The sequence below is a fragment of the Clarias gariepinus genome, chromosome 13, assembly GCF_024256425.1.
Source record: "Clarias gariepinus isolate MV-2021 ecotype Netherlands chromosome 13, CGAR_prim_01v2, whole genome shotgun sequence".
NCBI lineage: Eukaryota > Metazoa > Chordata > Actinopteri > Siluriformes > Clariidae > Clarias > Clarias gariepinus.
In genome coordinates, this window is record NC_071112.1 from 12,346,174 (window position 1) to 12,372,700 (window position 26,527).

The 26,527-nt window shown below is 44.6% G+C and overlaps 1 protein-coding gene across 10 annotated transcripts in view; it reads left to right on the forward strand.

The window, feature by feature from the left end:
* Window positions 1-26,527, forward strand: part of meis2a (Meis homeobox 2a) — a 69,936-nt gene that overhangs the window by 17,742 nt on the left and 25,667 nt on the right. For 9 of the 10 annotated variants that reach the window (XM_053509439.1, XM_053509438.1, XM_053509440.1 and 6 more), the window contains one exon: window positions 12,163-12,308. In XM_053509439.1, the coding sequence (XP_053365414.1) occupies window positions 12,163-12,308 (146 nt within the window). The remainder of the gene's footprint in view (window positions 1-12,162; window positions 12,309-26,527) is intronic. The other variant, XM_053509441.1, reaches the window with a different exon arrangement.

Below are 26,527 nucleotides of genomic sequence, written 5' to 3' on the forward strand. Positions count from 1 at the left end.
CGGGAAAAGGCCTCGCCACTCAGTCCTCTCTGTTCCGAGCCGTTTCAAGGGGTTGTGTTCTGAGGCTCTCTCTCCTGTTCCCACTTACACTCTCTAATCTGTTTCTTCTTTTCTTCTCTCTCTCTCTCTCTCTCCCTCTCTCTCTAATAGACTCTGGCCTTTTTCCAGAGAGCGATTAAATGGAATGATCATCTCTCTCTCTGTCTTTCTCTCTCTCTGTCTCTCTCTCTTGCTCACTCTACATGTATGTCTGATTAGTGTATTAGAAGAAAAACACATTAAAGGCAAAGAAAGCAGAGCACTGTTAATGCTATCCAGTAAGTTAGTGAGAGTATTTCTTCTCCACCCACTTTACCTTTGTCACACCCTGCCTTGTCTTTTTTTTTTTACCCTCAGGCTCTCTCACGTTCTCACCATCTCTCTCTCTTTCTCTCACTCTCACTGTGTTTGGAAGATCCTAATCATGGCCTGATCAGTCCAGAGTGCATGAAAAAGTAGCTGAATTATTTATAGCTATGCATGAATGATTGTTCTGCAATATTAGAAAGTTTTCATCCCGACGTTTTTAAAATGTAAAGATTTGTCAGGGCAGGATAACAATCATGAACTACACACAGCTAAGTGATTTTGAGAAGAGGACAAGAAGAACGTAAATGGAAAAACAAGGGAAAAAAAGTGTAACTGAACAAGGAGAGCGGAGAGCTGGTATATGAAGAGCTTGCACTCTTTAACCCCTTTCATGTCCTGCTGGTGAATTTGAACATACAGGACCTGATGTAATATGGCTAAGAGGGATTTGAGACACCCCCCCCCCCCTCCTCCCGGGGGCTCCGTGTGCTCCTTTAAAGCCACTGTATTTTTACAAGCATGACAATGCGCTGGCCCTTTAAAAAGACACCAGTTTGCACTGGAATTTTTTCAGTCTTGTTTTGGCAAGCCATGCCTGAGGGGGTCAGCTAAGAAGTCATTCGTAAGGGGTAATAATCCGATCACTCCTGTCTCAACCAGATTTTGTTTCTCGCTGACTGCAGGTGTTTTGTTTTTTTTCTTTCTCTTGCTGCTCTGTGTAAGTTTTCATCAAAAGTAGGGCCGAGAAGAGACAAGGGAAGAGACAGAAGTCGCTGCAGTTGTTTTGGTTTCGACCCGGGTTTGTTGCTGCGTTTCCATTAGAGGTTAGAGGGGCCATTGAACTCAAAGACACACCTGCAGGGAAACTGCAAAGCTGTGCCTAACTGCTCATCCAGGCCATTTAAGGTGGACTTATTTGGGAATTAAGACTGACTCCACAGCCCCCTCCCAACAACACTATTGTGTTTGTCCGATGGGCCTTACTCTCATTCCACTTTCTTCTTTTTTTCTGCCTCCCTTGGCTTTCTAATCCACCCAGACCTCTTTCCCCTATGCCTCTGCCGACTGTCCCAGTCGCAGGCTGGCTTCCTGTAAGAAAGTGAAAGTTGTTGTCGGTAAAGGGATGGTGTGGAGGAGCTAGTGCTAAGCGGAACAGCCATACCCTACAGGTGCCTGTCAAACTGAACAGCTCACGTCCAAGAGAGTGGGAGGATAAGAACGAGAGCATGGGCAGATTTGAGTTTTGTCTCTCCCCCGCCTGCTTCCATCGGCACAGCTAACACATTTATGCAAATCTTTTTGGGCATTATTACAGATAAGCTCATTTTATAGCCTGATTTCCACTCTCCTGTGTGCTATAATGAGTCTCTGAGCGTGGGGGTGCTTGTTTGGGGAAGAATACCGGCCTCGTGCCCTGCAGTCTGCACACAGTGGAGAGCTTTTGTTTTTCCATTTGAAGAGAGAGGGACGGAGGAGGTGTTGAATTTGACAGTAGTTAGTGCCATTAGCTCTTGTTATTGGAGGCAGCAGTCTAATAATTTCTAATTACCCCAAGGAGGTATTAGGAGTGTTAGGAAGCAAGGATAATTTCTTATTTACACGCCTCAAGCAGTGAGCACTCTTAAAGAACGGAGGGTAATGTGAAACAAAACAAATCAACATGCCAAACAGGGCTACAGCCTGGGGGGAGATAATGTTCATTATGCATTACGATAATTCATTTAGAAGGTTATCAATTTCAGAATAGAGGGGGCTGTTTTGAGGAGTGGAAAAAGCACACACATGCACGCATGATTTCAAAGAAAAGAGATGAAGAAAACAGAAGGATAGTATTCAGAAATGGCCTGGCTGCTGAATTTCTAAAGGCTTGTTGCAATTACAGTTTCCATGTTTCCAGGCAAAACATGTTTCTTTAAATGCACCCAGTCTTTTCTGCGTTTTTATCCCTGGCATTGTTTTACTGACTCAACATACAGAAGCTTGATTTGCCTTTAATGAAAGCCGCTTGGCTAAAGAATAAGCTTTTGATGCCATTTGTTCTGACTTAACCTAGACGTAGCAATGTTCTTTTTAAAACGCTGTAACTGCTGGTAAAGTGGCTTCAGCAATAAACTGGATATCGCGTGTTCTACAAGTGCCATGTTTTGACTTTAGGGTCCTGAGAATGTATGTTACCGCTATCCCTTTTTCCAAACCCATCTTTCCTTGGACAGTGAAACAGGAATGAGTAAGGCTCTATTGGAACAATTGCAGGAAGCTTAGGAAAAGATGAGTAGTAAAGAAAGACAGAAACGAATGCCTGGAGCTAACCATCTCCACAAGTCTCCTCTGTCGATTCCACAAAGCAAAACAAACATATTAAGATACTTTATTTAATTGTAGATACTGAAAAGGAAAGCAGACAAAAATCTCTCTTACTCAGGGTAGAACTGCATTGTTTGGGCCGAATACTTACTCTCTGGGATGCAGTCCTCAGACAACTGCCTGTCTGGTGGAGACATCTGTGGAGGCTGACCCCCTGACCCCAAAAAAGAATGCTGTGAAGGTGGGGGAATGCTGACTTTACCCCTCACATGGCCCGGAGGACAGCCGAGCGGCGCATGAGAACAAACTCCGCAACTATTAAAAACTACACAAAGAAAAACTGAGGGAGAGAGAAAGAGCGAGAGAGAGGGAGATAACAAAAAAAGAAAAGGCTAGATCAGGCCAAAGCATATAGGACTGGTCTTTTTTTCTGCCCCAAAGGCCTCGCTGCTACTGCTCCTCCTTGGACCCCCATGAGATCATTTTCATCCTTTATGAGTAAAGATGAGCCGGGTGGAGACGGAGAGCAGGAGAGGTTATGTAGCCAAAGAGCTCCGGTTTGGTGGGGAGCTACTCCCTGCTGCCATGGCCGCCCGCTATTCAGTGCACCTGCCATTGTGTGGGCATCCATCCAGCTCCATTGTTGTAACAGAAAATGAGTCGTGCTCCCTGTGGCTCTGGAGGCATGCAGGAGCAGTTACGGCCACCGCTGCTCTCATTCCCACAATCCGCCACATCTGTACTCGTCTTCCTCCCCATTTCATGCGCTGCTCACTTTTTTGCTCACTCTTGGATATTGGCTCTGAGATAAGTGTTTGTCAGGCTGTCTTCCTGTCTGTCTCTCTGTCTGGATCAAGGAACATTCAGAGGTACACTCTCTGCGCATGAGCTTCAGGCGACTTCCTCAGCTCCTGCTTCAGAGGTCTGATGGGAAAGGAAAAATTAGAAAGTCAATAGTCAGGACGAGAAAAAGGAAGAAAGAACCAGAACATACACAAAAGAAGAAAGGAAGAAAAAAAGATTAAAGCAAAGAAAATAATGGTATCGAAGAGTTATAATAGTGGTGAATCATATGTTTTCTGAACATGCTAGTATTTTATAGATGCCTGTTAATGTCATCGTTAACAACGTGGCCCATTATAATGATATCTTAGGGAACAGGTTCAAGATATTATAGCCAATTCTCCATAAGTTACAGTGCCAAAGCACACTTACGATCTGACTGTCATCATCCACAACTCCATTTTTAATACAGACTCTTTTTTTTTTTTCTCCCTGAGGAAAAGCCTGGGTTCTCCAACTCTTAATGTCAGGCAGCTAATTAAGGAAACACGCAAGTAATGTGTGGGATAATTCATTTGGGCAGGTCAAGGTGTTAGAGTGGCAATAATTGGAGCCCTGGACTTCCAAACTCTTATTTCTCACCGTGGTAATAAGCACCTCGCCATCTTAGCTATGGCCCGAGTGCAATTTTTACTGTCAAGAGCTTTCAAGGCTCTAAAGTCAGACAGAGTGCCAGCACTGGACTGTAATGAAATGACCTGCTGATCTTACCTTGCGGACTATAGATGCTGGGAGCTCATCAAAAGCTGGCAGCTGCCTCCATTAAAACATGAAAATTGTCTTATGTCGAGGCATTAAGCCAACTGTGTTACATGGTTCTGTTGTGATATTTCCATCTTAATGAATTCATTTACAGTTTAAATTCCTGTTATGTTCTTCTTATATTTAAGCATTCCTGAGAGCAGTGAGGGAATTCTGGAGAGGGTTTTCCCTTTAAGTAAAAAGAGAATAAAAGAGTACAGCCTTTTTTTTTGGAAATGATAATTACAGGCAGGAATGTCTATGGGGAGGACAGCAGGCCATGGTTATTGACTTGTAAAGGAGCCGGTAGGTGAGTCTTGACAAGACGCGAGCAGACCCGAATCTTGTAAAGAAGTATCTGATTTCTCTGCTAGTTGGGTCCCTAGAGAGGCCGCCGTTCTGTATCTCGCTGTGTTGATCGTGTGCTCACTGCTGTATGGTTAAAAAAAAAGGGCAGATGAAAAGGAATGCAAAGTGACTTTTTTTTGGGAGAGAAGTGTTCTTCTCTTCTACAAGGTATGTTGAGGTGAAGAAGGGAAAGTCACTGTATGTCTGCGAATGTGTTAGTGAGACAGCAGAAAAGGTCAAGCGGTAAAGAGAAGCGAGTCAGCAAGAGGGAAGACAAAAGTGGTGATCCGCTAACATGGCTGCTCACAGGCCTGACTAATTTATGAAGGCAAACTGTGCAAGAGAGGCAGGTGGAATTGAAAGAAGAAGTTTATACTGACTCCGTTGAGCAGACACGGCCCTGACCCAGGGGGGGACTCTTCTCGGTTTGAACTTTATCAGGGGCTACGCTTAATCAATAAACTATTGGAAAAAGAATTAATTACTAAAGCAGAATAAAACAGCTGCATTTTAAACCGAGGATTCATCAATTCAGTAATCTCTCAGTTTCAACTCGGGTGCCAGGAGGATCATTCTGACTTCATGTAATGAGGAACAGTGGGAGTTTAGCTCCTCTGCAACACCCTTTTTTCTCAAACACACACACATACACACACTCCCACCATGCTGTCTTCCTTTCCTCCCGCCATGCCTGATGGTTGAGGAATTCACAGTCGTTTTTCCCTCAGCTGTTTGTCATCACTGTCGAATCTTCCTGACTGAGAGAACCTCCTCTCCCTGTCCTTGCCTCCATTTGGTGTCCAGTGGCTCCCACTCCCCCGCCTGCTCTTCTGCCACATTCCCTTCCTACCAAATTCCTGTCTTCCCAGGGATGGCGAAAGGGTATTAATCTGAAAGGCTCTGACGCTGGGGCCAGCGGAGCGCGTTTGTCCCTCCGAGGGAGAAGCGGACATTCCTGAACGCAGGGACACCCCCGCCCGTCACCCCAGCAGGACCCACCTCTCTTCTGAACCCAGTGTAGTGAATTTCAAGGAGGGTTGAAAAAGGGTTATGGGTGATGAATTGGGTTTTTAGTGAGCTCATTAGGAAGCCAAACAGAGTTTAGCCGGTGGAGCGGAGTGGAGTGGGGCCGCGGCGCAGTAATCAGTTCTGCTCGCTTTGTTCCCTGCCTCCAGGACATTTTCAGAGCAAAAACTTCATGGCAGTGAGCTGATGAGAGGGTCGACCAAGCAGAGGCTACAATCTGATGGTTGACTTGTTGATTTATAAACCTTTTAATTCATTTACTCTCCCGTCTCTTTCGTCTTGTGCGTCACAACGTGCAAGGCAAAAAGAAATCTTGCCTCCGTGAGCACCTTTTTTGATGGAAATGTCCGGTGCCGTGTCATGGACTTGCCTTTAAAAACCACAAGGTTTCGCATGTATTTGTTTTAGTTTGATGTGTAATTCAGGGTTTAAAAAAAATCACCATAAACAACATTATTTGCTGGAGCGATGTGTAAAGTCTGAGTCTTAGCACTGAAATGAGGAAGCCTCTCTCTCTCTCTACTCTCTCTCTCTCTCTCCCTTTGCAGCTTTTCTTCCTTTTCTGAAGAGGACTTTGATATTCCCTTACCAGGAATTAATAAAGCCATATTGCCGTTAGCAGCCAAATCCACACTTCTTTTCTCTCCTCCTCTGTTTTCTTTCAAATCACACTCTCTCTTGCTCTCTTGGCTCTTGGTGTTTTTCACAGTTTTCCCCCTCAGCATTTGCGCAGCATATGAATCCTGTTTTGGTGAGAATTTATGTAATTTGCTCTGCTAATTATTGCCGTAATTAACACTTTAATTACTGCAGTGTGAAACTGCTCTGCTCCGCAGGTCTCCGCCTCCACCGACAGCAAGAGCTTCAGACACAGGCAATCAGGCACGCAGGCTCAGTCGTTATTTGTTTTCCATAATAATGCAGCCATCAGAGTATACAGGGACAGAAAGCTAAAGATGGAGAGGTAGAGAGAGAGAGAGAGAGGGAGAGAGAGAGCGAGCTGAGAGGCTGGGTGCACCTCGATAACCTCTGGGACCAATTAGTACAATTTGATTTAGAAAAAAAACGGGGAGGAAGAGGCTTGGGCTGTGTGCTTGGTTTAGGGAATGGGGAATGGGGTGGAGTTGTCAGAGAGTCAGTGAGTGTGAAATCTTTGGTCTAGACCCAAGGCCCTTCATTAGGCTCTGATCCCTGTCTCTGGAGCGAGAGGCAGTCATGGGCATCACAGCGCCTTTTAGTTCTTCCCAAAAGGAGTGTGAGAGGAGGTGGGGTGTGTGTGTGTGTGTGTGTATGTATGTGTGTGTGTGTGTCTATATACTGTATACTGTTGCTCTCTCATCCTCAGCAATTTATCCTTTTACAATTCATGCAAATTGGAGCCTGACATCTGCAACAGCCTGATTGTTTCCTAGTGTCTCTCACTCTCTTTCTCTCTCACACATCTTTATTGCGTTTCTTTGTCTTTTTTGAACTCATCTAAATGAACTTTCCTGTTTCGCTGCACCCCTCCTTTCCTCCACAGACACTCCTCAGCGCCTTACACAGTTCTGCTGAAGGCGACGTTCCGTATACTTCGCGCACATGTTTGCTATCTCGGTCAATGCAGATCATTTTTTGGCATCTTAAAATAAAACATTTTAGTGTCATTTTAGTTTCCTCACGAAAAACCCTTGCGGCAGTCGCGAGGACTTCTGCGCTCGGAGACCGGTAATTTAAGCACGCGTGTAGCGATGATCTAAATGAAAGGTTTCGTGACTTATGAAATCATCAGCGGTGCTGAGTGATTAACAGGCTAATGAGTGGCAGAAGGGAGGGGAAGGGGGGGTGGAAAATCAGGGGCGCAATCAGAGGCCGGGAGCAGCCATTGTGGGCCTCTCAAAGGCCCTATTTATGATGTAATTAGATAATTGTTGTTACAGGTAGCAGGTTAATTACACTTGTAATTATCCAGCCCAGAGCCTTTGATAATATACATAGCTGGGCTTCGCCAAACATCAAGGTTATTGGCGGATGATTATCACTTTGAACTAATGACGAGAATGATGCTGCCTTTCTGATTCCTTCTCCCGTTTCTGAGTATTAAAGTAAGAAAGAAAGGATGGGTGTAAAGATAAGACAGATATGATTGTGAGCTGCACTGGCTCAGCTTTTCCCCTTGTCCTGGGTTTGAGAGATTTCGTGCTGCAGGGTTACGGCAGTGCCTGAGCAGAGAGGTGATAGTTATCTACAGCATTCCTGGGATGTTAGAAAGTTATCTTTCTGATGGCAGGCCTTTGGGGCCTCTGGTATGTATGTGTGCTCATACCCCCCTTAAACACACTGCATCCTCTGAGTGCAAAAGAGACATCTCATTAAACCTCTTATTCCACTTCATTTACGAGCAGGCCTAACTATGTGTTCTTCAGCACAAACAACCACAAATTAGTGCTGCAGTTAAAAAAAAAAACAATGCACAGATAGAGATTAACGCTGAGAGAGGATGCAGCTGTGTGTAAAGGCAACACAAGTTTCTGTAGAGTTCTGTGTGTGTGTGTGTGTAGGGGAAGTGTTCTCCTAGTTTACACTAAATTGCCTGTGTGCGAAAAAACGGGGAAGAAAAAAGTTTCATAGAGCTGCTAATGGCTTGCAGTGTCTCTCTTCTAATTTGTTAGCACAGTGCAGTGTTTACCAAGCTGTTGTTTTACAGGCTAGCATGCACACTGCTGCTCAGGAAATAATTGCCATAAAACATCGGTCCTCTGGGGCAATCCTATCCCGCGCTCTGTATTCTTTTCACCTGAGCCGGACTGAACCGTGGCCTGCACCAGCGAGCACAGTCAAATCCAGCCTTTAGAGAGTGCTAAACTGCCGATGCAGCAGTGGACGAGTGTGTGTTTTGTGAGTGCGCGCCTGTTGGAGTGTGAATGGAAGTGCTCTGTGTCAGGACCATGTGGCCCTGGTGCAAGTGAGGGTCCCTGCATGAATCCTGAGTAAATAAAAAAAAAATAAAAAAAAGAGGAGGAGGAGGGGGACAGTGGACAAAGAAAGCAGAGCCCCTGCTACAGCCCACATTGGCAGCCATTTGGGCTCTTGAATGTGCTAAATGCCGCTTATGCCGACTGAAAGGTTCTGGAGAAAAGGAGGGAAAAATAGGCTTAAAAATCCCTCCCTTTTTTCCTCCCTTTCTCAGTGAGGGAGCCTTGAAGGAGAATCAGCAAAAGGGAGGAGGGAGCTGTAGGGGCAGCGCTACAGGCTGAGGTGAAGAGATGGCGTAACAAGACGGGGCCCTGTGTTGTTCCCTCTGCCTTTGAGGGCTCGAGGGTGAGCACTACGGCTTGGGTCACTGCTCTCTAGCATGCACACCTCTGCTTCCCTGTTTAAAACACAGAGGCCGAGGCATCACGCATTTGCTTTCCTGCGGAATATATCGGCGTCTTCTTGAACGTGGCTGAGCACCATAACCCAGCGGTGAGGTGGGGCTTTAGCTCTAGTGGGGTCTAAATTAGACACTTTAAGCACAGCCTCTGGAAGGCACTGCCTCCACATTCATGCTCCATTACCCTGAAACAAATGCCCAAGCCAAGCGAAACTAAGCTATATATATACAGCATGCATTTATATATATATATATATATATATATATATATATATATATAGGAAGTTTTTCCATCCCTTCCAAAGTGCCAAAACAACTTCACATTTTACTTTTAAATGTCGTTTGCATTTGGAAACAATCCATTTTTGTCATATTTGCATGACATAACTATGAATGTTGTTTGGCAGTCGGTCTTTAAAAAATTTCCGAAAAAAGTTCAGTTCGATGGCCTTAGCGTCAACCGTGGAGTGTTTTATGCCCCCTAGCCATGTAACCAACACATTCATATCCGCAGGACTTATTTGTCCTGTGCATCCTGCAGGCAAACATAGTCTCTATACACTTCTCTTACGATCGAGGACACACTAACATCACTGGTCGGTATGTCCACAGGCAGACAACATCAATGACAAATCTATTAAAATTCCGTAATCATGAGAGGACAATATTTACTGACGTTCCAGACTTTTAATGAGGCATAAGTATAATTACACATGCAAATATGAGGGCAAAAGATTAAAATCTCATTAATAATCTATTTTTTGGGGAGGAAAATTAGGGTTATAGGATCAGCTTTACTGTGCATACATGCGTGCTTACATCATGGACACATTTCGTTGAGATGACACAAAGAGGGATGGAGTGAGGAGAAATAGGGAATAAAGAAGAAGGGCAATAGGGCCTGGCTTTTTTCATCCTTCAAGGGCATTGCTTTTCCACAAGTGCCTGAGGCTACACTCCAGCACCTCTCCTCCCCGAGGCCTTTCGCCTGCCTCCTAATAGCCATCCCCATCTGTGTCACACAGGCAGATGATGGGATGCTTCCCCTTCCCTTTTTTTCCGCTCTCTCCCTCTCTCTCTCCGTCTCTCTTTTTTAGCAGATTGCACATCCACACAGGTTAAAATGCCAGAGTTGCCAGGGAACAGTCAGAAGCCATTAGTGTTTGGGACAATTTGCCCTGCAGCACTTCTTCTTTGGCTCATAAGAAAGGAGTGGGGGCGGATGTAAATCAGCAACTCGCCTTTAGATGTAATGAGGGTGTGCAAGTTTGTCCTCCTTTACTTTTCTTTTTTCTTTCTTTCCTTCTTTCTTTCTCTCTTTTTTTCTTCGCACATTGGTATCACTTGGACTGCATGCAAATGCACACTCGTTTTCTCCCATACATATAGCTGTAGCTGAGACGCAGTTTGCATCATACTGTGTAAAGTGCAGGAAGACATGCACGTGTGTTTGTGTGCGAGTTGAGATAGAGACTTGGTGAAAGCCTGGGAGTCTGATTTCACCCTGCTGGGGAGGCAGGCTGAGCCTACTGGAGCGGCCAGAGCTGGAGGGTAATGAAGTGACAGGTCAGTCTGTAAATACGCATGGGTCGGCCCGGCCCCAGCGAGGGGGAGGCTATCGCGTTGCAGTGAAAATGGAAACGTCAATAAAATTAATCTGCCATCCTTTTGGCCAGGGCCACTCAGCCTTTCTGTGTCTGGACTCAACCAAGTGGCCGTGTGGCCAACAGCAGGCGCAGCTTATGACACCACCACAACAACACAAGTTTGTATTGCTACACCCAAAAACGACATGTGTAAACCCCCCCAAACACCCCCTCCTCTCCACACACACACACACACACACACACACACACACACAAGCTTCTCCTCTCCTTGGGTGATGTTATTATTATTGAAGTGGAGAGCAAACTGCAGAATTAGCACGCCGTCTGGGTCGCATTTCTCAGGAAGCCACACACGGTCAGGCTGAGGCTACGGCTTGGCTCCAGTTTATTGTTTTAGGCTTTCCTGAACAAGGGTTTTTACTTAGCTTGGGATTTATGGCATTTGCCGCTAATGAATGCCCATTCTACAATTACAACGCTCACAGACCCCGTACGCAATTCCCACGTGTGGGTCTGCCGCGGCAGTTTCTGTAAACCCGGGCATAGAGCACAGGCTCCGTGTGCCCTCTGTTTCACTCTCGTGTGTCTTTGCACTAATGATATGAAAGGGATATACAGCACTCAGTAGAGAAAAGGGGAAAGAGAGTAAAGAAGAAGAAAGATGTTGAGACGGGGGGGACGTCTGCACTGTCCTTGTACACTTCATGTATTTTGCATGTGATTACTCCTCCAGTCGGATCCTTTTTCTTTCCCCGGTTTTAATGTTATTACTTCAAATATTTATGTGAGATTATGGCTTGTGTAGGTGCATGTGATTGATGTTTCCCCAAAAACAGGAAGACATACAAGTCTGGATTTGGAGAATGTCGGGGTCCTGCTATGCCATAGCGGAGAACTTTTTCAGATACATAATTTAGATGCCCTCAAGGAAGGCTTTCAAGGCATTTTCGCCCGAGGGCAAGAAAAAATAACCACGAGTGCTAAAAGTAAATCATTTTTGCTAATGCACAGTTAATGGTGCAGAGGAGGAGAAAGAAGGCGAGAGCTTGGGATTAGAACTCGGGTTTAAAGGAAGCCAGGCTGCCTTGATATGCGCATGTTTCCTGCCCAAATCAAACGCCGACAGGCATTAATGCAGCACAAAGCTGCCGTGCCCCTGTCATGCAAATGAGCGGGCGGGAGGGGGAGGGACCAAGGGGAGATGGACTCCACTCTATTATGTGCGTCCAAGTGCAACAATGAAACCCCACTCCATACTTCCTACTTATTTTCAAAACTACTCAGAAAAAAACGTTTGTTAGTTTTTTTGCTTTTAATTTCTATGTTTAAATCGCATACTAACAACACTAACCGTTGCCTCTCCAGTTTATGCCATGAGCTCCAGTCGAAAAAGACTTGCTTTCGCACTCATTGGTTTCCCGTGTGTTCTACTTCATTTTTTTCCCCTAGTTTTTTTGTTGATGATTTCAGTCAATCAGAAGTCAGATAATAATAATCTCTGATATGTATAAGGGAGAGGTTACGTTAGAAAAAGTGCATGAGGCTGTAGGAGATTGTGTTCCAATTCTAAAAAGCTCTCGTTTTGATCAGGAGACGGCTTAGACAACAGCGTGGCCTCGCCTGGCACAGGTGACGACGACGACCCGGACAAAGACAAAAAGCGGCAGAAAAAGCGCGGCATCTTCCCCAAGGTGGCTACCAACATCATGCGAGCGTGGCTTTTCCAGCACCTCACAGTAAGTGCTCCGTTACTCGCTTTCTTTTGCACACTTGATAGCACACTTACAATAATACACACAAACCACATTCACAAACAAAATGCCTGTACACTCACCTGAATGTGCACAAATCAAAGTCGGATTGATTTACATTTGTATTGATTTATGTAGGTATTTTACTGCTGTAAACTCAACTCAATCGGCTCGCCCGCTTTCCTCTGCTGAAAGTGGACTTAAACCACTGAGACATGTAGCCTGAGCTTGCACAATACTCTCCACATTCTTCCCCTCCAACCACAAAGAGGCTTCCTAAAACCACAACAATTTTCTAGTATCTCATTACCTTTCACTCCAAAGTCTGTGGCTGACAAGAACTAAATACTCATTATAGGTTTGTCGGTGAAAAATTAAACAACGCTTTGCTTATTTATCTTAATTATTCGTTTCTCTCATACATACCCTCAGTGCAGCGATCACGCTTATTCTTCATCCGATTAAATATTTAAAGGATGCATTATAGAAATTGTGTGTTGTGAACAAGGAGGGCACATAAAATCCTGACTTGTGTTTGGTGTATCTGTGTGCGGGATGCCTGGGTATCCTGGGTGAGAGTAAGCCGGAGGGGGTCAGGCTGGAGGGGGTGAGTGAGGGGCCAGAGACGGTCATGTTCCATTGCCCTCTCTGATGTCAGGACATGATCGGAGACTAGAAGCCGTATTGATCTGAACCCAGAAGGTCAGGTTACATGCTACTCTCTTCCTGAGCACGTGGCTATATAGGAGGCTATGCAGGAAGTTGAGCCATGTGTATCTATGTCTGCCTGTCTGTGTGTGAATATGAAGGCAGCCGGCATCTGTATGCATCACAAGGTCACATGGCCCTCGGTGGCCATGCTGGCAGCAGCACCCCCAACGCAGAAACGCGAACCCCAGCCCTGATTGCCTAAGCAAAGGCCAAATAATGAGGTCCTGCAAATACAGCTTAATTGAAAGGCCTGTAAATCCATTACATATTGGTCGGGGATAATCAGGAGCTGTTTAATCACTTTTCCCTATTCAGGAGCAGTGAAGCTTCAACAGCCAAGCCCTGAACCTTGCCATGTGCTTATTATTCCCATCATTATCAAAATGACTTCACAGCTGTTCATGGCTACATCTCCTCTGCTGGAAATTTTCAGCAAATTGGTAAAACATCTTTCATTTGAGAATGAGTATTGGGGAGAGATAACATCACAGGCGTTTTTTTTTTCCCTTTATTCGCGCTCTACCTTCTTCAAGCTTCAAGTTGGTTGATGAGTGGGAAGAAAAATTTTGAGGCCTCCTTTGAGCCACCTACCACAGTGTTTTTTTTTTTTTTAACACACGCCTCCTGGTTAATTTACTTGGCTCACACCATGCAGAAATTTCTTGCTTTATTGAGGGATCATTAGGCGTCTTTCCTGGCGACTCAAGGAATGCCTATTGTGGGCTCCTGCGATTGCACTGCAAAATGAAGGCTGATTCACAGAGAGCTATACAACCTTTTCCACCAATTTTCTTTAGAATTGTTTTAAAATAGTGAATGAGAAGAGGGGAGAGAGAGAGACAAAAAGAAGAAAGGGGGAGAAAGAATAAAGCCTGATAGATTAAGCCTCTGAGTATTTTTTTAATTCATGGAAGTACAGCTTTCAAGACCCCATTTTCCTCTTCTTTTGGTAGCTCTCTTGCTTTTTACATGTTTTCTCCCATCTTTTTTGGACCCTTTTGTGAAAGCCCCTGGTTGGATTTGTACAAGCAATAATCCTTTCCTTTTAACCTACCTTTTTAGTTTTTTCCCTGTGAAAAAAAGCCCTAATTGAATTATCCTCTACTACTCACTGCAGCCCCTATACAATTTCTTATTGGTCACACACATACGCATCCCACACACTAACACATCCAACTCTTTTACTTTTTTACTTTACTTTGTTAAGCAAATGTATTTTCTATTTCAGGATGGGTTTGTGATAGAGAGAATTCTTGGGGACTTTGGCCCCTGAATGGCCTATTGGGGCATTCTGGCATTCAGGCATTCATTAGAGAGGGCAGAATGAAAGGAGTAGGGTTGTATTTTCTCAAATGCTCAGGCCAGCATGGAACTACTCTTCCATGAGCTCCAGGGGTCTCTCTACATATGTTCTCAACATCCAGCCATTGTCACCTTTTCTGAAAAGCTCAAAAGGACAGCCCCCCTGCCCGTGTGCAGAAAAACAACACAGGCCAACAGTAACAATTGTTGGCTTTTGGATTCAATATAACAAAATCGATGGCCCTCCCCTCTCTTGCCTCCCTTGCACACTTTGACCCCACACTTTCATGGGAGAAATCTCACTGAGCTTTTCGCCATTACAATTGTTTCTGCTTAAAAGAGCCGCTTCAATTGGCACCCACCAACAGCTTCCTAAGGGATGGGAAAGGTGCCTGGTCCCACACCATCCTCTCTGAAGAATGCAAGCCCAAAATGCGCTAGTGTTTGGTTTAATGCAATCTCATGCAGCACGCAGTAGCACACAATCTAGAGTCTTTCAGCAGACTAGAGCTGAGATCAGCTGGCGTGAAAACTGGCCTTGAACACTCAGTGGCTGTCTGTCTTTTCTCCCTGCTTTTCTGGATGATTTCCAGTACCATTAGGAAAGGGGAAATCCCAGTGTGTTGCTATAAGCTTTCTCATAGTGCACCAAGCTTATGTTATCAGGAAGGTAAACTTCTCAGCAGGCTAGATTTCTCTACTAGGCTTTACATGTTAGAAGTAGAAAAGGAAGGAAGGATTGGGGGACAATAAAAAAATATATACACAATAAGCAATGTATACCAGATTTGACGAAAGAAATTGTGAGGGCACTTTTTAAAACTACTCTGAATTCTCATAGCCTGTTGATGCCCGGGCCTCCCTCCTCTAGAGTAGCACTCGCGCCCCTGCAAAGACAAGGGTCGGCTTTGCAATAAAAACAGGAAGCACTCAGATACAAAGATACCACTCCAGGCCTGGCCTGTCTTTTCACTAACGTAAACCTTCAAACACCAATGAATATAAATAGGCCCCTTTGAGCAGGCTACGAACAAGGCTGAGTGGATTTCTACAAGAGTCTAGAGCTGGTCAGATGGTGAAACGGTTGCATGCTTTCTTTCGTAGTCTCTCTCTCTCTCTCTCTCTCTCTCTCTCTCTGAGATCAAGCCTCTCAGGTTCTGTGTGATTCTGCCTCCTGACCGGCCTTTTTGGGAAGTACTGCTAAGCTGCAAAGCCAGGTGTATTGCTCCCCTGGGGTCACTAAAGGAGAAGTGATAGATCCCATGACCATTTCGAAGGTCTGAGAAAAAAAAAAAACGTAGTAGCACATTAGCACGTCTTTATAAGGGCTCGTGTTATAAGGTTTGTTTTCGACCTGTAACTTTCATCTTATGGCGTGAGGGTGGTTGTAGCAGATGGAGATCATCTGCGCTGAAATCTGGTTCTTTGAGAATGAATTACTGATAGTTTTAACATTAGCTTTTAGACACAGATTATTGGAATACATTTTAAAAACCTGAGTTTTGGGAACGGTGTTGGTTTCTCTGTTTTTGTTGAAATGGGTTTAACAAAACATCCATAAGGAGTTTATTCTGACTATTACCTGATCCTGGACACACTGGAATACAGCATTCACTGGCCCCTAAGGAATAGTAATTGCCATAGTAACCCAGTGTCACCTCTAGGTCACTCCCTTAGAGACGTGATTTTAAAACCCTTTAGGAAATGAACCGATAAACAAATAAACAGGTTAAGCCAATAATATGTGTGCCCAGGTCTGCTAAGGATGCTTGTCCCAGATGACAGTAGCAGACTAACCAGTTATGTTATTTTCCCTCCATTTCTAAATATTCTTGATCCACTTGTATATTTATGTAATTTTGCTTTGAAGCCGCTAGAGAACATCTGTGAACATTTTTATAGATTGGCCACATGTGCAGATACACACATCTACAAACACATGGGTATATATATATATTATGGTATGAATGTTCTACTTCTTTCCAATGAGCTTATTCTATACATTCCTCTTTTATCACCTTTGTTTTAACATGTCCATGCGGCCTTGCTGTGAGGGCTAATACTGGCCATTCAGACGATGCGATTTCATTTAGTGCCCGGTTAGTGCCTGTTTTGTGTTTGGTTAGAGGTGGGGTGAGGTGGCCGTTGTGGTGCCATGGGGTCAGAGGGGTGCAGGGCTCAGGGAGGCCCACACACTAATCTGTCATGTGCTCGTTTGCTCCCAAAACCAGAAGTCACCTCTCCAGTCACCCATGGCAACCCATGCAACAGTTCGGTTCAGCGCCTAAGTTGCATGTGTGTGTGTGAGTGTGTCTCTGTATAAATATGGCTGTTTATGTTTGTGGCGTTCTACCAGGAAACCCAATTATGTATATATATGTGTTTATGAGTTGCTTATGAGAGGCTTTTGTGCTGCAAAACTAATTGTCAGCAGGGGGGTTGCAGAGTAGCTGTGTTTGAAGTTGCTGAAGTAGGAGTAATTACCAAAGGAGCAGGCCTGGCCTTTGCTTTTGTCAGAAAGTGTGTTCTAGTGTGGACTGTTCAATAGACCCATAACGATGATGCAAGTCATCCCTGTCTGCCATCTGTTCTCTGATTCCCTTGTTCTCACATAGAGCTGTAAACCTGGGGGCCATGACTAGGCTGACTGTAAAAAAAAACTTTTATGAATTGAAGAGCCATGACAATCAAAACACAGGCTTTGCACGTGCGGTATAAATTATGGAAAACATTTGTTTCCTAGACATGCGCTGTCTGTCTTGTTTGGCGTTATACAAGAGTGCAGTTTAATTTCATTAGAAGTGAAAGAAAAACTGAAAGTTTTCAACATTCATATCAAGTTCCTGGGCTTTCTGTGGGCTCTATAATTATAAGAAAAGCCACACCAGTGTCTGCGTTTCATGTCAACAGCTTTAACGTTAATTCCTGGCTCTGTGCGTCTGAGGGACTGACAAAGCCTTGTTTACAGTACACCTATCATAAGCCTCCAGCAGCTCCAAGTGCTACAACAGTATTAAAGCAGAGGAATCTGGAATTGTTTCTCAGTGAAAGATCAAATCTGTTGACTTTGCTTTCTAATCCCGCTGTCATAGTCTCTCTTTAAATGGTTGATTTCTCTGTGGGACTTGAACATGCTTAAACATCCCTAAGTGTGGTTAAGAGAAGTGAGTAAAACTAAATGACTAGTTCCTCATGCCTGTGACACGCTGGAATTTGTCTGAGTAATATTCCTTTTTTCTTTATATACACACATTTTTTTTCTTTACTTGTAAGAGAGCAGGTGTAATTGCATGTGTAATTTGCAGCTGGTGGTTACTTTGCTCTGTGTGATTTCTCCACTGCTGTTGTGAATGCCTGGCTATTATTAATGAAAGATTTCACTAGAGGATAGAAGTTTCAAAATGTATGCAGATGATTGAGATTTCTCAGATTCCAACCCAGTAGCTTAGCAGAGAATAACCTATGCTTTTAAACGATGCTTCTCGCAGTGCTTCATTCCCAGATGATAGTGCTCAATGTTAGAATGTGGCAGTGCTATTTTTTATTTTTATTTTTTTTTTAAACCATGCATGGTTAGTGAAGCGTGCCACAGGGGCCGCATAGATGGGCGATTTGGCATACAGAGGTGACTGCACCTCCTCTGACCTGAAGAGAAGCCAAACGGAGCAGAGAGCACGCAGAGCATTGCAGTCAGATTTATAAACTCCAGACCCCATTAGAGTCTCCTCCTACAGCCCACGCTTCAGCAGCAGGAGGCCCCAAACGTCCAACCCTCAGTCAACCATCCACAGCAATAACACTGGTGTGCGCACTAGGAAAAAGACCTGGCCCTCTACTTCTCCAAACATCACAGTGATGTAATGGGCCGTGGGGGCAAGACGAGATAAACACTCATGTGGAAAAGCTAAAGCTGACTGAAGACTTCAGGGGCCAGATGCGCATGTTCTTAACCATGCCATTTTTTTTTTGGTATATGTGTGTGTGTGGATTTTCTCCTCATGGCTAAATGGGGAACATGGTAGAGTTTAAAACCTCCTTCCTCTCCCCTAGTCCCTATCCTTTCCACCAGTCAGTGCCAGAGGTGTTAGAAGGCCCGGACCCTGACTGGTCAGGGGCAGGCTGTGGCATTAATCAGCATGGTGGCTTTGGATCTGAGAAGGGTCCTGGGAGATGGCTTTATGTGCTGCAGGCCTCTGTGCAGCCGCTTTGATATTCAGCTCACACCAGGAGAGGGGAAATGCATGGGGAAAAGAAACAGCACAAACATGGAAGTAGCAAAAAGCAGGCAAAGGGGGAGTTTAGAAAGGGGAGTGGAATTGTAATCAAAAACTGTCTCAGTTTGTCCGTTTGGTTTGCCATAAGTGCCCTTCCCCTTCCCCAAATAATAATAATAAAAAAAACTTACTGTTGCGAGATTTCAACGCTTTTTCTTTGATGCTGGTGTTTTGAATTTTGCTGATTCAAGGTGAGAATGTTAAGGCGTGATAGTTAGCTTATATAATATATCCACACATCATGACAATTGCACCTCTAATCTTTCCCCACCCATAATTTTCGAAGCTGCCACCCAAGATGTGTCCACACCCCCTACACCACATGGCACTGCCCTGATCGAATGGCTGAGAAACCATGTGGTGTTTTGGCCCTGGTCCTCTCAAGTACCACTATGCGCAAATGCATACCAGCACTTCCCTGGTAGTTGTAATTCGTGGAAGCATGCATGGCTACACAGAGCAGCACATATCACAAACTGCCCATTATCAAAAGGAATGGCATGTAGGGTACAAGGAACATGGCACCAAAAAAAAAATGCAAATCTAACTACAGCAGGCTTTGGCTCCATATGTAAAACTTGTGTGAATATTGATCATTGTGTACTAGTCCCTGTATCCCCAGGGCTTCCAAGTTTCACACACAAAAGCTTGCTCTAAAGCTCACAAACTGAGCTGCTACACTGATTTAGATTTAAAATAAATAAATAAATAAATAAATAAAGACCTGGCACGATGTGGCATGCTTCTGCAGCCAGAACCACCTCCTTGCTTCTCCTCCTCTTCCTCCTCTTCTTCCAAGAAGCACAAGAAAAAGGGGGGGAAACCTACAATTATCCACACTTTTACGAATCCCCTTTAATGTTCATTATTTAAAACCAGCAGCAATTACAAGTTCAAAGGGGTTTAGAGGGCCAGCAACCCGCATAATCACCAGCAAATGAAGTGCAGCTCATTCGTCACAGGAGAGTGCACTGGCAGGGGTGAATCATACACATAGTGACAGCAGTGATTTCCACACAGGCACAAAATCTCTGCCACCTCAGGGCTACAGCATGTTCTATCCCTGCCTGCAATCCTCTTAGGCATGCTGCATTGTGTCTGTCGCCCCCCCAAAGCTACAACCCCCCGCCCCATGAAAAATATATCAAACTTCACCCTGCTTATTCCGACGATCATCTGCTTGTTGTTCCTGTGTTGGTGGTTGCCAGGCCGCCCACCAGCTTCTCTAGATCTCCAGAAAATGTCTCCCACTGCTCTTTTTCTCTCTTTGCATCCTATCTCCCAGACATTCATCATAGTTTCTCACCTCCACTGTGCCTGAACCTTATTCTGGTTTCATTGTGTAAAAAATTTGCTATGAGGTTTGAATCCACCGGTGTGCATCTCTGTTACTTTTGTGAATGGGTCAAAACGGTTAATCCGGTCTTCAGGTGGCTGTTTAGCACATTGAGATGAAGTCACAGAGAACCAGCAGTTAGCTCCAGTTACACACACCCTGAGTGAAGGTCACTATGTACAAATCTCTGTGTAAAAACACACCTCACCTGCTCCACAACAGACCCAGGTGGTGGGCATTTCTTCTTTTTTTCTTTCCCTGCCTCTGTTTCACTGGCTGTCTCTCTATCCTTTTCATATCCTGTCTCTCATATCATCTTTCCCTCTCTCGCTCTATCTCTACCCCATTTTCCCTTTCCCCTCGTTCTCTGCCCTCCCCATATCCCTATCTCTGTCTTTCCCTGGCTATCTATCTGTCCTTCAGCCTTGCTTCATTACTGCAGGTCACCTTTCCTTCCCTGCCCTGTCTTTGTGTCCTACTCCCAGATCAGCTGAACTCTTGTTCACATTAGGGATCCTTGATAAAATCTCCATGGGGACTTGCTCCAGTTCTCCCACTGTTTCCGGCCTGCTGCTCACATTGTGCTGCTCGCTCGCATGGGGCATACTTGAGTCTCCGCTGAATTCAATGTGTTGTTTCCATCTCTTCCTTTGCCTCTGTGATGCACTGAAAATGCTGGATAACTCATTTTTCACAGAGAGGAAACTCCTCTGAGGAGGCAAGAGTTTGCTGTTTCATTAAGTCACCCATCCAGGCAGACATGTGCATTCAACGGAGCCTATGTTTGCCCATGCAAGTGTGTGTATTAGAATGGAATCCATTGGGAGATTAATGGCCTACTGCTTCTATACCATTGATTATCTCCACGCCATTTTCCCTCTTCCTGCACAGATATTAAAAAGTAATGAAGCCTATGGAGAAAAAGGAAGGCAAGCCTTCACGCATCATTTTAAGTTATTTGGACTCAAACTGAGAGGGATCACTTTAAGGCACAGTTTGAGTGGAATTAAGTAAATAAATGCGGGGAGTGACATTGAAGGAAAGTGCTGTGAGTGAAAAAGATATGTGTTTAAGCAAAGACAACCTCTGATACATGGAACAAGCTTTGCAGATGTTAACAATTCTTCCTCGTAGCATTCCTAGTGTTGAAACCTGCTTGTAATTGCTATAATAGATGTGGTAACCACTGACAGTAATGGAATTGTGGAGAGCCATCTCAAAGCCCCAGAATTAGAGCGATCTGCAAAGCTGTTTCAAGATGTCTGCAGTATGTTTTTTACCACAACAGCCAAATACGCTCCATTCTGGCTTTCTTGGCACAGGCTTCCTCATTGGTTTGCCCAATGGGTGACTGGATCTTTTGTCCTCTATGTTCTATAGCCTGCTAACCACCTCCACCCCCGGCCCCAGACTGGTCAGACATATTTAAAGTTCCCTTCCATAGTTGCCCTGGTATAAGCCAGCAGGGTTCACTCAGAAAAATGACTTCCTGAGACATTAATGACAATCAGCAGATTGAATGAGCCTCCAGGTCCTGGCCATTGGGACAGTCTAAAATTTGTAGGTAAATATGAAGTGTGTTATTGTAAACCTAATGGGAAAAGATTTTTTTTTCCTCCCTGGCCTTGCTCTAAGCTCTGGCATTGGATAATGACTTGGGTGATTTTTTTTTTCCCCAAAAAGAAAGCAAGCCTTCATTCCTTTACAATAGAGCTGCACTATCAATAGTGCAAGCATTACTGAAGCACTTTCATACTCCATTATAGTAGTATGGACTCTGATTACTGCTGATCAAAGTCTACTGTACTTTCCCTCGCCTGATTGCATCATGAAGCATTAGTGAAGGCAATGGCTGGGTGACGGAGTGTGAAATGTAAGTGCATTAAAAAAATTCAACAACAGCTGTCTTACACCTCACATCAGTGTGATGCAGTAGTGGAAGGCCTTGGGTTACGAGTTAGAGGTTGTGTTACATTCCTGAAGAGGGAAGGGGCAGTGCTGGTGGTGGGGGTAGCTCAATAAGTTGTTGAAAAGAACACAGATGCTTGTCAACGGTTTCTGAGCTGGGGAGCCATCAGAGTGCATTTTAGCCCTAGAGGTTAATAGCCTTCCCCTGTATTCCTAACCTGCTATAGTCCTGAAGACCTCTGCATTCTCAGGCCTAGACTCTCTGCTGCAGAGAAAGCACTGAGCTTGATCTCAGGGTCTTCTCTCTGTGGCTTGGGTCAGTCCAAAAAGCTCTTAGTGGATCTGCAAATCTCCCTTTATCTTTCCTTCTAAGACAGCACGTGAGCTTTGTGAGTAGAGGCTATGTTTGGATTACTCGAGCTCCCTTTGATGCCTCAGTATGAGGTATAGGCTAGGGAGAGGAAGAAAGAGCCTGATATTTCTGGGAAATTTACTAGATTTAAGGCTGACGTGTTTTTTTATTAACTTCATTAGAGGCCAGTAAATTATGATGTAAATTAAGAATTAAAAAAGTAAAGTTTGAATATATATGAGAGATATTTATAATATTTTGGTGTGCTTTGTTACACACAATAGTCAGACTCTCTATCAGGACCTTGGACCACTGCCTGATAGGCGCTAACACGCGTTGCTGATCGGGTTAGCGGGAGACAGGAACATTTGTGGCTTCCAGGGTTTTTTCACGTTTCATTAGTTAGAAAAACTGTCGGCAAGGAAAAAAAAGGTCAGCCACGTTTCTGATTCAGCCCCCGCAACAGTCCCATCCCCCTCCCCTCCCTTCCTCTAATAAGTGGTAAGCTGAGCAAGCTGATGGTCATCCTCCCATGGGGCTGTTGGGCAGTTGCCAGCTTCCTGCCTGCTTTGTCAGTGGATAAAACCAGTAACAAACGAGGAGTCTATAGCCAAGCCGACCGACCAGGTCAGGGGTCAGCAGGCCTAGGGGCAGGATTGAGCAGAAGAGCACTACAGGGTAAAGGGGCTACTGGAATGCTCTTAAAGTTGGCTGACATGGCAGTGCTTAAATCCCTGCAGTCCTCTATCTGCCCTGTGCCTCTAAGAGCCATTTAAACTCCGCTTCCATCTCAACTCTGAAACATGGAGATTGTCGAAGCCTCCCAGGCACTTCAATTAACAGCAAATACACTGCCTGGATGCTCTCAAATTGCAGAATTGTTCTCCTGTAAAGCTAACAGAGAAGATGAGAAGTTTTTAAAGGTCCATGTAGCATTCCTGAACGCAATATTGCACAGGTACCGCTGAAGGATTGAGGTTTGGCTCAGCTCCGTCTGTCATCAAGGAGCATTCCAGCAAAAAATGCTAATGGAGTGGCCTTTAGCTATGTGCAGTTATTCTTTTCTGTTTCTGCTGGCTCAAGTGTCTGCACTTTTACAAGAATGAATGTGTGTATGTGCGAGTAGTGGGTTTGGCCTCTCTGCTGAGATGTTGTTTAGTCCTCTCTCAGAGCCAGCTAAATGGACGCCATGCTTGACTTCTACACTTTTAGCATCATTAACCTACAGGAAGTGGCCCCTGCAGCTGTTTGCAGCCTGCCCCACATTCCCAGCTAATGGCTAAATGTTGGGCTTATTCTTCGGAGAGTTTTGACCTTAAACCGAGTTTGACATCACAGATTTGCTCTTGTTCTTTTGACATTATGCTCTAGCCTTTAAGGTTTTTGTTTGTCCTGCTGGTGTTACAGCGGAAATTTGCTAAGTTTAGCCATTTTTCGGTTAATCTCCCTAAACAAATCTCTTCCTCAGAAAAAAAGAGATCTGTTGTCTGAGTAAATACTCATTCACATTAGCTTTGTACTTAAAAAAAAAAAAGAGAGAAACCTGCAAGTGCCACTTCTAGCAGTGAGCTTTGGGTTCTAAACACACAGCATTTTTCTTTCTATAGATAAGCCCCTACTTTAGTCTTAGATCAGACTCTTGTCCCATTCTGGTCTCAATCTCAAAGCAAAGCAGCACCACAATAGGAAGTAAAGCTTGAGATCAGCTGCACACTCCGGAGACCCTCTGAGACATGGGGATGGCTGACTGAAGGACTCTAGGTTCTGTGATTAGGGTGATTAGTGTTGTTTTTTTTTCAACCACTAAGTTATGCTATATAGGAGAATCCAGTTCTTTTCAGCATTCACAAGTGAACAATAACCCCCTTTACTTGCGCTAGTGCAATCAATGTATAAGAAAGAATGAAAGAAAAGACTCGCAGCCTTGGGGATCTTGGAACTGGGGAGATCGGGATTGTGCTGAAGCAGTAGTTGGGGGTAGTTAGATGCCTAATGGTCTAATGCCTGTGCCATGAGGAATCCAGAGTCTGTTGCTTATTGGTGCCATCCAGACCGATAAAGTCATTACAGAGTCTGGTAAAACAGAACAGGGGACATTGCTCAAGGGAGGGGGTGTTTAGTGGGGGCAGGGTATGTCTTGAGCTCTTTATAGTGACCAAATGTCTACATAATGAGGAATACACAAACATTGTAGAGACATTGGGAAGAAAGGTCCATAGGAACACCTTGACAAAATTACATTACAAGATTGTGGTATGAATGAGAGAGAAAGTATTACAGTTTTCAGAAAGCAAGGCGTGTGAAACAAGGCATATAGTGTATGTATGAATATTTAATTTGTGTTAGCAAGTTCTTAGCAGGCCCCATGTCTTCTGCTCGGGTCTGTCCATTCCATTTGCTGCTTTACAGTTGTGTTCTCAGGCCATTAAATTGGTGTTGATGTTTATGCACTAGACTGACCCAATTTGGCTTCAAGCATGAATAGTCACATCACTTTATGACAGGCAATAGTGACAAGTGGCTAGGCTTTGCCAAACCTCCTGACCCAGCTGTAAGCCTTTCCCTTTCACTTTTACACCCCTGGCCTGGGTTTGACCACACTGTTCAACAATGGACAGCCCTCAGCTGTTATCCCATTACTGCTCCCATAAACAGTGGTGAGTCCCTCCTTCAAAAGGATAATATATGAATAAATATTGAATGAAAGCCATTGTCAGGGGTTTCTGACACTGAGGCTTGGCCTGATGTGTGTAGAGTATTGGGAAGCACGATTAACCAGTTAACTCAACAAAGAGAAACACCTAGCTCTAATAAACTAGGTTAAACTCTTAGGGTGTAGATTGAGTCTAGGAAAGACAACTGAATTAGGTTGAATGGGTCAAATCCCATGTCTGAATGGATGAGAGGCAGAGTCAACCTCTCTTCTTGCTCCTTATTCCTCTCTCCCCCTGCAAGGACATGCAGATCAGGTTGCTCCCCTTGAAAGGACTGGCCGGCCATGGTGGAAAGGGAAGCCACGAACTTGATCTGATGATTAAACAGCCTCATCACTATGGCTGCAGGCCATGGCGCAAGTTGGCAGCAAAAGAAACAAAGAGGGGCTTTTGTCCCCAAGTCATACGGTCCTCCCTCATCCCTACTATTACCGTTGGACCCCACCCTCCTCACAAACACACACACACAAACACACACACACATACGGACTGTCTTGTGAGGGTAGATTAGGCTGCATAGAGGCTATAGAGTATATGAGATGCGTATTTTTCGACTGGGGTGATTTGTGCTCGCACTTAGTAATACAGCTTGTTAATTTTCAGGTTCTTTAGTGGAAAATCAATATCAAAGTGGAGGAAGCCCAGTTCACTTAATAACTTTGGATTTGAGGGCAGCCCCTACTATGAACCAAAGTTAAAGACTAAACATTCTGCTAACTGTCCGCCGGGTGTTTCTTGGCACTGAGCACTGTGCGTGTATGTTGCCCTCAGATAGCCTTGGGAAAGAGTGTGGGAGTGATTGCTTTTTAGCCCTAATGCATGTTTGCCCTCAGCAGCCCTGTTCTAGGACATCCTCAGGGGCTGACTCACCCCTCCTTATTACCCCTCCCCATCATGCCATGCGTTTACACTCTCTCTCTCTGCTTTTTTTTTTTTTTTTTTTTTTTTTGCAAGGCAACAGTTTGCTTGGCAAGCGAACTGATAGCCAAAGTTGTTGAAGAACCTTGCACCTCTTTAGTGAACATAAATTAACAATGTAGAGCAAAACAGGGGACTGGCACAAAGCCAACAGTGCAGTGCATAAGAGTGGAGACAGTGATTTTTCAAGGGGTACGGCAAGGGAAGGAAAGAAAGAGGCGGACTAAGCATCCCTTAGATAACTGTTTTATGTCCAAAGAAACAAGCAGTAGTTCGCCATGAAGCCACCGTCCTGCGGTCCATCACAATGCAGAATCCCAGTGACGTGAGTTTGTGTTTGAAGGCACTGATGGACCATGATAGTGCTACTGGGACACACGTTTGGCTTTGGAGGGCATGTATGTGATAGCTTGTACTGTATCATAAAACACAGCAGTGTGTGTGTGTGTGTGTGTGTGTGTGTGTGTTTCCAGGGGCTGGGTGTGGCAGTTCAGTTGGCAGTCTGACTCATTGAGTCTCGTTGCATTCTTGCCCGTTTTCACCCTGTTGTCAGGAAGCAGCTTACTCCCAATGAAAATAAAACAAACACAAAACACTAACCTCTCTTTAACTTGCACAATGCACACACACATACACTGAAGACAGACAAATTGCTAAAATGTCTTCTTTCAGTTTTAACAATGCTCCCT